Below are 13,557 nucleotides of genomic sequence, written 5' to 3'. Positions count from 1 at the left end.
CTGATCATTTGACTTCTCCATTTCACTTGGTATAGTCAACACAAACTGCTTTGCCACTTTCACCACATGCTTCGTAATGTGGTCAGGTTCTTATTTTGTAGCAAAAGGACTTTGCCTACCTTACAACTACAACCTGGAACTGTATTTCTCTGAGACTGGCTCTCTGTTATAATAGCAAAATCAAAAAAAAAAAAACCAAAACACTAACACCCAAGTTGGTGAACTGCTTTGCTTGCAGAAAAAGGGGAAAAGCAGATATGGAATTTTTTTCTTCAGAGAGATGAGGATTGTCATCTCTTAAAGGTTATTTCTGTGGCTGTACAGCATAAGCAGTGCCAATTGCTTAGTAATAAAGGTAGAACAAAGCCTGGCCTATGATGATGATGCAAAACTCTGCACAGATGAAAGTCACAGAAGTATCTGATTTGTCAATAACAGTATTCCATCTTGTTTATCCTTTGCTTATTTTTAATTAAAATAGGTAAATAAAGCAGGTTAAATTGAGGGTTGCACAAAATTGAGGGTTAGAAAATACAGGAAGTGTTCAGGATTTTGGAAAGTGCCAAGACTTCTATTTGCACTTTTTAGAAGACTGAAAGCGAATTCTATACAGGTAAGTGTGGAATGGAACCAACCTATAAGGAATTGGGATATGACACCATGTTCTAGGAATACAATACAAATTAACAAAGAAATATTGGAAATTTAGCTGTCCTTGAATATAGGAGTTCCTTCTAGTTAATCATTACTGTTGAAAACTAAGGATAATTATTGAATTTAGTAGTTTGAAGTAGATTGAAAGTGGTGTATGAAGTATTGTACTCTTCACTGCTCCTAAGCAAGCAATATAGTGTTTGCTTATGTGGATGTAAATCCATTTCTAAAGTTGTTTGCTTCATAAGTAGTCAGTACTCCATTTCTTACTTTTATGTGAGGTTTAAGTTTGCATGTGCACATAAGACATTGCAGCTGTGAAGAGCACTATTGATTTGTTGTCCCTGACACTTCAGATACCTTGATATTTTACCAATTGCAAATATGAATCCTTTTTTGGGAAGGAAATGTAATACTTTAAGGCCATGCTTTCATTGTCGCTGTCTTTGTCTTTTCAGTGCTCAAAACTGCCTCTGGAAGCTGTTTCTTCTGTTTAGTGTCTGTTATTTCTTGCTGTATGACAGTTGCCTTCAGTCTGCTCTGTGTGTCTAGAGTGTTGACTTTCTTCTGTCTCTAGGATCTGTACAATTCACCTGAGATTAAATATTGCAAATTCAGTTGTTCCGAGAATATAGTGCTACTTCACCTGCACAAGAAAATTTAATTGATTTAATGTCACCAGGTGACAGCCAGACTGTGGTTCAGCCATGCCTGTTAGATATTTTGAGTGTTATTTCTGCAACTTTTTGTATGGAATTGGTAACAGAACTTTTGGCAATACATACTCTTGCTAAAAATGACCCACCAGGTATAACAAGACATTTACAGTGAGACCTATGATAAGGAAAGCAAGGTGATATCCTGGGCTGCTGTAGGATGAGAGTTGCTGGCATGCTGAGGGAACTGATCCTTCCAGTCTACTCAGTGCTGGTGAGGTCACACCAGAAGTCCAGTTTTGGGCTCCCCAGCGCAAGAGAGACATGGAACTACAGGAAGAGAGTCCAACAAAGGGCCTCTAGGGTGATTAAGGGACTGGTGCATCTAATAAGAGAGAACAAAAAGGCTGAGAGACTTGGGACTGTTCAGCTTAGAGAAGAAAAGGTTCAGGGGGATTTCATCAATGTCTATAAATATCTGTCTGAACATCAGGACAGATATTTAACACAGAATTGGTGTGGACAGCGTCTTTAGAAACAGTTACAGAAACTGAAGCAGTGTCTTCTGAAGTGTTGCAATGTACTCATCCCATTAAATTTTAAATCACGAATGTGTTAATGGTTGCTTTTTAACTAGACATATTTTTTCAGGTTAGTAGAACATGTAGGACTTCAACTTTCAAAACTTTTACATGGTTCTGATTATTCATTGCTCTTACATAAAGGTTTTTCTAAAGGATTGTAAGAAAGCATTCTCTGCCAGTTTACATAATATGGAAAAGGTGATATTTTGAATGGTTCTTTAATATTTTTAAAGATGAGCAAGTAATGGCCCTCAACAATGTATGGGAGAATTAACTGAAATAGTTGCTGTGTTTCTCTGTAGGTTTATAATAACACTAAACTATTCTTAGTTGTGTAGAAAGTTAGGATAGAACTGCAGTTGCTTTATACAGTGTGCTCTGTTCTAAGAAAGGCTTCAAGGAAGACATGATCAAAAATGGTTCAGTATTATTGTCTAGACTTGACTGTAATAAGCTCTACAATGTAAAATTTTAACCTTATTCCAGATGTGTTTATAATTCTAGTTGTGTCTTTCATTTGACTGCAGTCTTGCCTAAGATACTAGATAATTTTGGCATTATTACTTGCATCAGTTCTTGTCATGATATTTGCCACATGTTATGGTGGCTGTTGTTATGGACTGTTAAAGTTTTCACTGAGAGAACACATCATGTAATTGTCCTTGCTTTTAGAACAGTAATCAATGTTCAAAACCCAAAGAATTTCCAGTTCGTGTAATACTGTTAGGAGGGCTTTCAAGAATAACATAATTTTCACTTGATAGTGTGATTCCTTGATATCTGTGATTGATATGATGATTGCCTCCTCATCTAAGAAGTTTTAAAGATGTATCCAAGTACACATTTGTCATGACCATTCATATGCATATGTGCATGTATTTGTAGAATTATCTTAAGCTTCCATATACTTCTGCACTACTAATTTAGGTGACTGCTGTTAGTGTAATTAAATGTATAAAGTGTAGCCTGTTTGTTTAATCTTCTTTTGCTGTTGTTGTGTCAAGCCTCTTAAAAATACTAGAGAGTACAAAGTTCCTGTCCATCACCATAAACACTTTTAATTTCATGAGGAAATCAAAACTTCCTTCTTATAACATAAATGCAGAAATTCTAAAATTAATTTTAGTATGAACTCAAAAAGTGAAAGAATTCATTTTTTTCCATAGGTTACAATCAAGTATCTATTGTAATTTTTGCAACCACTGAACTAGATAATTTATTAGAGGAATTTAATAATATGGGAAAACCAAGTAATTTGATTTATTATATATGTTGATTTTACAACTTGTTCTGCAACCCAGAGCACATGCTGTCAGTGATTTGATTTTGTGGTAATTCTAGATAGATGTGTTGGGCGTGTTTATACTCCTTTTTGTCTTACGATTTTTAGTTACATGTTGGACATATAAAACATTACTTAGTTCTTTTATTAAAAAAAATTAATTGATTTTATTTTATTATGAAATGTACTTTTTTCTCTGAAGAGTGATATTGCAGACAAGCAGTTCAAAATTTTGGATGATGGCAAAAGCAGTGCTTATTCAAAGCACACAAAATTATAACTAGAGCATCTACTTGGAGGTTGCAGAGGCTAATTAAAGAAATACTAGAAACAGTCTTTTTTTTTTTTTTTTTTTTGGAATGTTGTTCCAGTCCTAACATTTTGAAGAGTAAAGTGAAATAGAAAATTTATCAAAGGTATAGAAAAAAGCAGTGGAGTGTCTGGGAGAAGTCCTCTATTGCTTGGAAGATTTGAAGAAGAGGAGAAGAGCCAATGATTACAGGATAAAGGAATACCACATTGTTATGTTTTATGCCTCTTGTAATAGAAGCTCAAAAAATACTGATAAAATTTGAAAGGTGACATTTCAAATAGATAAAACGAGATCATTTTTATGTGTGTACTTGTTGGAATCCGAAACTCGGCTATCAGCAGAAAAGGATCAGATAGGATTATGCAGCAGGCCATGGACAGCAGGAGCTGGGAGAAACTCCTTACTCTGAGGAGCTTCATCACAAGACCCATTAATATTTAGCTATGTTTGATTGTCCTGTCTCTTTCAGCAAGATATGGAAAGACTTTGTGATGATGATGTCAGATGATGTAGAAGCCCTTTTGTTCTCTTCCCCCCATGTGGTCCTCGCTATGGGAAAATATTAACCACTTGCATAACTGTAGCAGAGAATCGTGTAATCATCTAGTTAGCATAATCCATACCCTGATTAGCATAACCTGTCCTCTTCATTAACATGTCCTGCCTCCAAGACTTTATATTGTGAAGCGTGTATTCAATAAATATTCCAGTTTCTACCCCCGACCTGGGATTGCATAGTTTTATTGACCACTTACATGTACTTTAGCTCGTTCAGCTGAAAATCACCGTTATGGAAGAGACAGAGTTTATTTAAAAAAAACCCATAACCCAAAACCAACCAACCAAAACAACAACAACAAAAACCAAGAACAGCTCCCACCCAGAAACATTGCTTGTGCCTTCTCTACAATTAAGTACTTGGTGATTCTGGTCCAATATTAAGCAAAAAGGAGTCAAAGGTACCCACCCAGAAACGCCAGCAGAAAAACAGCATTTCAGCACCAGTGGAAGAGCAGTATTTCAGATGGGGATTTGCAGTATCTTGTTTTTGGACAGGCATGGTATTCCGATGGTTCTGTGACTACAGCAATTCATCGTCTTTTCAGCTAGTCGCTTTTACATTGTGCATTGAGATTTTTAATTGAAAACATTTCTACAAAGTAGAAGGCATCTTCTAAAAATATGAAAATATGTTTTTGAGCAAATATTTAATAAAAATGTATTTTCAAGGAGTAGTTAATTGTCCTGTTTTTTCTTTTTTTTTTTTTATGAAATAACTTGCATCGTTATGCAAACTTTTATTATTACTTCTAAAGCTTCTTGGTTGAGTTTAAATTGGTTTAAACAAAATGGTTCTATGAAATTAAGAGGGCTTTTTTTAGTGTAAAGTGGTTCATTACAAAATGGCACAGACTATGAACTTGACAAGTTACTGAAAATATGATGGAGTATGTAGGGAAGTCTCAAGTTTTACAGTTTTAGGCTGCCAGCTTATGCACATGTGGGAATTGTAAGAAATTATTTTTTTACTTTGTGTGTTCAATATGTATGTTGACTTTTATTTGTTTGAATACTGAATAGCAGCTGAGTGTTTAGGCAGAAAATGCAAATCCCTTCCTCTAGAAGAAAATACTGGTAACTGTGATTTTTCCAGATTAAAACCTAGCTGTTCATGAGTTATGTTTTTCATTTTAAGATGCATCCTGTATAAAATATCTGACTAATTAAATTGTGGATTTCATGCAGTGTTTGATGTTCTTTTGATTCTGAAAAGGACCAGGCAGACTGACAACTTTTTTTTTTTTTTCTTCCCCCTTCTCTTGTCAGGATGATAGGGAGAAAAAAAGTTAAAATTGTTAGCACAGTATGTAACTGGGTAGCTTGTCTCTAAGACACTTAAAGGGTGTCTTAAAACTTGCCCTCACCTATATCTCTTGTCAATGCTGCTATACCTATGCTGAATAGGTAATTTTAGCCTGTTTTTTTCTCACTGTGGTGTAATTTGTTTTCACTGTCACTTTCCTATCACTGTTATGGTTTAAACTTGGTAAAAAAAGAGTGAAGTTTTCATTTGTTCTGCAAAGCATGTGATTTGTGGTGCTATGTAATAATGTAGAAAAATGAGAAATTGCAGTTAAGTCCAAGTTTCTAGAAAATATGTTAATTTAGAGATGAATATTTGCTTTCATATAAATTTAATGAATTGATACTAAATTGTGGATATGATCAGTGTAAAATGCACTGCAATTTTTGGGTCAGGTGATTGTCTTCATATGCTCATATATTTGAAGCCATTTCCTTTGTAGATGTCAGCAGTTACTGATTGACTTTCACCTGTTGTGTCCTGCAGATGTGTCCACAATCTTTTGAACAGCTCACAGTTACGTGGAGGCTGGATTGTAAAATAAAATCATTTAAAAAGTGCTATGTTCTGTTGAAGCTATGATAATTTTAGTAGGAAAAACTATGGATACTGTATGAATACATGCTTTAGGTCTGATGCAATTATCAGCAGTTATGCAGTAACGTCTTTGTGGGTTAGATTATAGGTAGTACTTTTTTGCATGATTGGTTAAGCAAATATTGTACAAAACACAACACTATGTAAGCAGTTATTCATGGTGGCATTCCTTCATGTGTTGTAGTAAATAGAATCATAGGCAGTTTGAGTTGGGAGGGACCTTTCAAAGGTCATCTAGTTAAATCCCCCTGCCGTGGTCAGGAACATCTTCCACGAAACCAGGTTGCTCAAAACCGTACCCAGGCTGGCCAGGAACACTTCCAGGGATAGGAATACTAGAGTAGAAAGCTGTAGTCCAGTTAGGCTTATATTCCTACACTTGAAAATGGGTGATGGTAAGATTTTTCTGAAATTTTTTATGCTCCTGTATGACTAAGCTACTTTGGAAAGTTATCCTATAAATATTGTGGATTGTAGGATTGGACTTTTCTTTTGACTCTTTTAATACAGAAGACATCTGCTGCATGTGAGGGAAGAAGTGTAAGAATGTTGGGGTAATACTGTGCCTGTAGGATTAGATTTGTGAACCACAGTCTTTGTATAAACAACATCTAGTTACTTTTATCATTTTAACATTGATGAAGACCAGTGATTTTTATTTACATTACCACATCTGTGTTACTTAACACTTAAAATACAAAATTGAATTCATTTTCTGTAATGTTTCATGATAGCAGCTAAGGATATTGTTTTGCAGCAGTCAGCAACTATGTGGGAGACCTGAGAAAATACATCTTTGGCTTTTTTTGGCTTTTCCCTCATATTTTTTCCCTCCCTACTATAACTAGGGAAAAAACTGATCATAATTTATTAATAAGAAATGAGAAACTGCAGTACACACTTGGGAAATTTTTATCTTAAAAGTCTGATGACGATAACAACCTTTGCCTGCATACTTCTGGTGTTTATTTCCACTTCTGCTTCTTCAGATGATAGGCACTTGGGAGCTATGACTAGACTTCTGTGAATACCTCATTATTTTTAAAAATTAAACTTGATACCAAATTGTTTTGGCTATAACAGTGTTTTAAGGGAGTTGCCTTTTTTCGTTTGGTTGGTTTGGGGGTGTTTGATTTTTGATTTTGGGGGGTTTTTTTTAATGTTTTGGAAGTACATTTCTTCAGTATAATGTGCTAGAGTTCACTTCTCAAGTGTGGATCTGTCTGAGGTGGATCCTGCTTGGCTATGTGCATGCCATCATTTTTCAAATCTTCAGACATTTCATTAGCACTGTTTGTATCCAGATTTTGCTACCCTGAGGACACAGAGAAGCATCATCCCAATTTTAAAAAGGGAAACAAGGACGACCCAGGGAACTGCAGCGCCCAGCAAGATCATGGAGCAGATCCTTCTGGAAACTATGCTAAAGCATATGAGGAATAAAGCATTCAGGTTGTTTAGCCTGGAGAAGGCTCTGGAGAGACCTCACAGCAGCCTTCTAGTACCTAAAGGGACCTACAAGAGAGCTGGAGAATGACCTTTTACAAGGACATGTGGTGACTGGACAAGGGGGAATGGCTTTAAACTGAAGGATCCATAGGTGAAATCATTCTGAATTCCTTTGCATATCTGCAGCAGAAGTGGGGCATATATGTTCTATACATATGACTAGTTCTTTAAATAGGCAGGTTGTCTGTCAAAGCACAATACTTTTTTTCTTTTGTTTCTTAAATTGTCCTATTTCTTGCAGCTGAAATAGTTTGAAATTTTTGACATAAAATCTTCTGGAAAAAAGTTCACCTGTCTTGTTGTCTTAAGGGTACTTGTTTGCCATTGAAAATGCCTAATGTTCTTCTAAAAGGAGGAAGATAGACTGTTGCAGAAGATATTGGATACCTGTTACAGTATTGCTTTGACTTAGCAAAACATAGATGTATGTTGAATTCCTAAGTTTGTGCTTACTGCTTGTTTTAATTAAATAAAGAATTTATTAAAATGTTTTGTTCAAACAGATCATATTTCCATAACAGAAGGTTTGGTGGTTTTCTAATGTAAAAAAATAATAATTAACACTTTTATCTCTGACAATGTCTATAAATCATCTTCACACTTTTTTCTGAGGTGACAGCTTACTTGCAATTGTTAATAAACAAAAGCTCCCCTGCATTTCATGATATGAATGAAATGCAAGGTGGGGGGGCGGAATGGGGAAATTCCAGATGTTTATTTTCCTGCAGTCTTTCGTTCTGTCCTATCTTCTACCTGTCTCAAATGGTAATACTACATATTTGCACGGTCCTTAAATTGTTGTTTTTGTTAATTTCGTTATTAAAACAGGCAACAACAGAGAGACCTTTTATACAGAAGCTGTTTCGACCAATTGCTTCAGGAGGGCAGTTGCATACTTTGGGAGACCTGCTAAAAGATGTGTGTCCTAGTGCTGTCACCCCTGAAGGTACTGCAGAAATAACTTTTGTCCACTAAGATATTTTTGTGTGTTGATTTATTGTTTCTTTTGGTGTGGTTTTATTTTTTAATAGGGGTATTTTGAAGGTAGAACTAATCCTCAGTACTAGAGTTTCAGATTTCACTCCTTCCTGGCTCTTTATTGTACCCTGCATCACCTGCACTGTTTTGACTGAGTCCTTAGCCACTCCTGAAAAATTAATCTCTAGGAGTTTCATTTTAAAATTCATCTACTTCTTTGCCCTCATGCTGTTTTTAATAAAAGCACTCATATGTTATTTTCTGCACTTTAAAAAAAATTTCTTAAGCATCAGCAGAAATTTTGTTACCTTTAATTTTATATTGCAAAAACTTTTCATATGTAAAACTCCAAAATTGATAGAAATTGAAGATGTTTTCAGAATGCCTTTTTCCCTGTTGAAGTCCAGCCTTCTAAAATGTACCAGAAAGAAATTGTTACAAGTATATAATACTGTATGTATGATTACTAAGTAGTATTGTGTGACAAGATAACAATTAGTTCATGTAGCATTATATAATTTCATACAGTAGGATTTGTTGATCAGCACTTATTCAGAAAACAAGCATTTCTGAATGTTATTTTAGCCTCAAGGATTACAACTACTGGAACTCTGATACAATTTTTAGGTGGGATAAATGTAAAAGTAATGTAGTCTGCAAATTAAGATCAAAGTTTTTTAATGTGAAAGGTTTTTCATCTGGTTCTTGCTATTGTCTTACAAGTACCTGTAAATTAGTACCTTCTTTTTTCTTTCAGTCAATAAATCACAGTTTCTTTTGAGAAATGTATGAAATTCTTGGCACAGAATTTACTGTTGTAGTATCAGTGTCTTTTGAGTGAAACACTGAATTTGAAACCAGAGTAAAAATCTGCAAGATTTTGTTGCACAGAGAAGTCGTGTAATTCAAAATCAAACAGTTGTCATGGATTTCTCTAAGTATCCCAATCTTAGAAAGTGACTGAAATCTCAAACTGTGATTTTACCCTGTTTAATACTTGTTAACACGTGGGAATAATTTCCAAAAATAACAAGTTAAGAAAAATATGAAATGTTGCTAACCATGTGTCCATTTTTCATAAAGCTACTATAAATTTTGGTGCATCGTTTTAGATAGTGCTTTTAGCTAACTGTCCAAAAGGTAAAGGAAGATACAAATAGATACTTGAATATTAGCACAGTCAAGTTTAACCATCTTCAAGTACTTAACTGTCAGTGTCCTACAGACAGTAATGAAAAGGTACAGAGTGAGTTTAAAAAAAAATGAATGAGAAGGATGGATGCATTTTAACTTGGAAAGCAGTAAAAAGAACAAATTAAATGAAAGAAACTCAAAAAGCATTTATACAAAAGTTATTCCAGTATATAGTGGTTGATAATTTTTACAAAAAGGATTTACCAAAGCTGCAGGTGTCAAATGTGCTAGGTACTGCCTTTATTAAAAGTCTGAATGTAATGCAGTTCTATCTGAGTAGCAGTGATTGTGCTTCCCATCAGCAGGCCTTCTCTTCAGAAGTTGACAAAACTGCCAACCTTTAATAGCAGAACAGAAATATGCTGTGCTAATTGCTTGTTTCATCTTTGTTAAAGACTAGAAAAACTTAGAAGGAGCGATTAGAAATTTGGAGGGTTTCCTTGTATGGAAATATGCTTGTCTGCTCCTGTATGCATCTGCCCAGTTTCTACTGAAAAACTTACAAACTTAAGAATTTAATAAATTTGATCCCTCACATGGGTGTGAGCTATCTAGAATTCCACAGATTTTCTCCTGTAATACAGCTTTGTATTGTAGCATTGTTCGGTTGTTCCTCTTGTACTCTGAGTGTTCTCCTCTTCTGGTATGTAACAGAAGGAAATCTAGCTGAGCTAAATACAGAAACCCTTGAGGAGTTATGGGGGTAGACTGATACGTAGAGGCAGCGGATCGGTGGAGCAAACTGACTGAACAAGTAATTTGGAAGAAAATGACAGATCTGGGAGTCATTAAATGTGGTGGGGAGAGCGACTATAAACAATGTGACAGGATGAAAGAGATTGGGGCAAAAGCCAAAACCTGACGTAATAAATGCAAACACCTGGACAGAGTAAGGGGGATAGGAGATGATAAAAGGATGAGGGAGAAACAGAAACAATGCTTGTGGAACATAACATAGATTGTGCAAGGCATCTGTGAAAGAACAGGGAGTAGAAATCCTGCTGGACAAGTGATTTGGAGAAGGGATTTGGAGGAACAAGTTGAATCAGAAGTTAAAAAGAAAGACAGTTTGTGCTGGCAGAACGACAAACTGCAGGTGAATGGGTGGTCAGGTGGAGCTGGAGATGGTAAGATAAAGGACTGAGCAAAACCTGTTCAGGATTTCTGTATTCCTGTACCCCAGACAGGAATACAAAGTAGAAAGTTAGGCATGGCAACATGGAAAAAAAACAAACATGAAAAGCAAAAAGAGAAGCAGAACTAGAACAAAATGATGGGGATGATGTGGAAAGGTTCAGACTTAGTGGAAAGTGACCTGAAAAGATAGATGTCCATGACAGCAGTGATTCTTACTGCTGAGGACCATGCACACAAAGACAGTCCAAAGAGGTGTGAAGGGCAGTGCTGGTTTAGACTTGACTGCTTGAATTCATCATACTCTGTTCACTGATTATTCAGCTTAGCCAGTAAGTGAATTTGATTATTCTCTTGCTTGGCTTAATCCACTCATTCATTATTCAGATGTAATATGTACCATATTAAGTGTTCATGCTCTAATATAGCTTTGAGCTATTAAAAAACCAACTAACCCACCAGACTACATAGTGCCACTTTTGAGTTTTGCCTGTAGAAACGTTAGCAGCCATAATGAGGGCATTCGTCTCCCTTTTCCAGCAAGTAAACTAAACTGGGACTACTGAACCACAGCATGTCTGTGCTACTTAAGTCTCCATTCAATCAACTCATTTTCTCTCTGATGCTGAATCACAGAGTTTAACAACCTTCATCTGTCAATAGATGTTCCATCAGTTCAAAATACAGAGGAGATATGGCTGTAGGAGGGTTTAATTTGCAAGCACTTTTTCAAACCTAAGATACTATGCATAAATGTTTTTTTTCTAAAGTAGTTGTCTACATTTGAAGTTGAATACTTGAAATTTAGAAGGTGTTAGAGCTATAGACTTCCTGGACAGTCTTAATTTCTTTACACATGCACACTGATCATTATTCAGCTTATAATCACTCTCTACCTCTCATCTCCCTTTGTCTTCTGTGAGACTTTTGTCTTCCTGTCCAGGCTGGGCATGTTTTAATGTCAGGTCTGTGTAGTAAAAAATCACAGTCTTGATGCTTGAAAGGATGAATGGAGAATAAATGTGCTTCAGGAAGTATTGTAGTTTCGGCAACTGAATACTACACCTTTGGGAGTTGAATTCAGTTCTTTTTGCCACGGGGAATTAATTAATATGTGATATTAGGCAAGCTGAGTGTTACAAAATCACCCATTTTATAGAGCAGCATCAGAAAAATCCAGTGATGAACATGAGTGTTCTGTCCCAACCTATAAAAAATTAATACATCTCACTATAATATCTCTTTGACTTGAATGTGTGATCTATGATAATACAGTCTCTTTCTACAGAAAACTTGTTAAAATGGTTTCAGAAAGAAAAATAGTTTGTGTTCAGACATTAAAAATAGTCCTCTTGGGACCTTTTTTGCTGTCTTCTAATTTTTGTTCTTGTAAACTTCAATGTTTTATCTTAATCTTCACTTTATTCTGACCAAGGCATTAAAATACTGTAACAAAACAGAATACATTATGAAAAGTATATTAGAAAATTATGGAAAACTTTTTTACATCTGAATTTTCAGACTTGATTCAGTGTTATCAAAGTTTAGAACTACTCAATTTTTCTGAACAAAGGGGAAGAAAAGTAGTCTCTTATCAAAGATATGCTTAAAGACATAATAGGTACTGGAAAAGCAAGTTGTTTTCTGTCTTTCTACTCTTCAAAGTAATTTAGATTTTTTTTCAAACTGTTTATAACCTTCCTCTTTAGTGAATTAAATAATGATGACATCAGCTGCATCTTTTTGTCAGTGCAATGCAATCAGTATGAGCTTCTTTCTTTCTGTTTTTCTCCATCTGTTGAATTATTTTTTTTCCTTTTTCCTCTATGGTTTTCTCTTTTCCGATGACTTTTCATTCAACTGGAAGCTTCATGGTAATTGTGGTGGTCGCTTGTCTATGGTGACATCCGTAACTGAGCTTTGTGCCGTGGGAACACAGAGGATATATGGTTTTCAGACTCAGCATTTGTAGCCATATATGTAAGCTGTTCCTGCTGCCAGATTCTTAAGGACCACCACAAGAAGAGGGAGGAAAGGGTTTCAAGAACCACCCACAGTGTCTATATGCCTTTGCTTTAGGAAACATGGATATAATTAAGTCTCCCTTTTAGCTGTGCTGAGAAAAATATTTCAATGAAAAAAATGTATTTATATATATGTGGATTGAATATATGCATTGATTACCAACTATTGAAAACACGGTATGAAGAGCATTTTCAGAAGGAGAACAGGTGGAATAGTGACACTAAAAGATTGATCATGAAAATGGTCTTTGTAAAATACTGTGTCAATATTATTTTGGACTGTTACACACTGTGGGTAACTGTTTAGAGTACTGTGTTTTATTTAAATTAGCTTATGAAACTATTTATTCAAGTCTTTTATTGTTTGTTGAAGTGCTGTAAAAAATAAAAACTTGAGCATCCCGTGCTTCCCTGTCTCTCCCCAAAATGATCCTTTATTCGGTTTTTTTTTTTTTTTCTGGTTAACTCATGCTGTACAGTGTTCACCATTCTGGGTTGCTAAATAGTTTCATCTTCTTAAGCTGTTAATCAGAGCAACATTGATGGATAGAAGTTTAAGGCTTTTTGTCATGGGCATTGTTATACCAAAGGAAAGAGTGGCTTCTACTTAGAGTAGACTGGAAGGAGTGTTAGCTTTACCTTCTCTTGTCCTTAATCACTGCAGTGGAGTTGGAGCAGAGAGTATAGCAGTTTGGAACCCAGTTGTCAAAATGTGTATCAAGCATTTTATACGTTAGTAGTAGTGCTCAGAAAGTGTGAAGAAAAGCA

At 35.4% G+C, this 13,557-nt stretch overlaps 1 protein-coding gene across 4 annotated transcripts in view; it reads left to right on the top strand.

Moving 5' to 3' along the window:
* Positions 1-13,557, top strand: part of ATG5 (autophagy related 5) — a 74,586-nt gene that overhangs the window by 39,202 nt on the left and 21,827 nt on the right. For all 4 annotated transcript variants that reach the window (XR_005562971.1, XM_027731672.2, XM_027731708.2 and 1 more), the window contains exon 6: positions 8,288-8,405. Coding sequence is in view for 3 of the 4 variants with exons in the window: in XM_027731672.2 (XP_027587473.1) it covers positions 8,288-8,405 (118 nt within the window). In the remaining variant the exon portion in view is untranslated. The remainder of the gene's footprint in view (positions 1-8,287; positions 8,406-13,557) is intronic.

The sequence above is a fragment of the Pipra filicauda genome, unplaced genomic scaffold, assembly GCF_003945595.2.
Source record: "Pipra filicauda isolate LSUMZ 115617 unplaced genomic scaffold, ASM394559v2 scaffold176_size3548034_pilon, whole genome shotgun sequence".
Lineage (NCBI taxonomy): Eukaryota > Metazoa > Chordata > Aves > Passeriformes > Pipridae > Pipra > Pipra filicauda.
The sequence above is the reverse complement of the archived record's forward strand: the minus strand, read 5'-3'. Positions and strand labels throughout refer to the sequence as shown.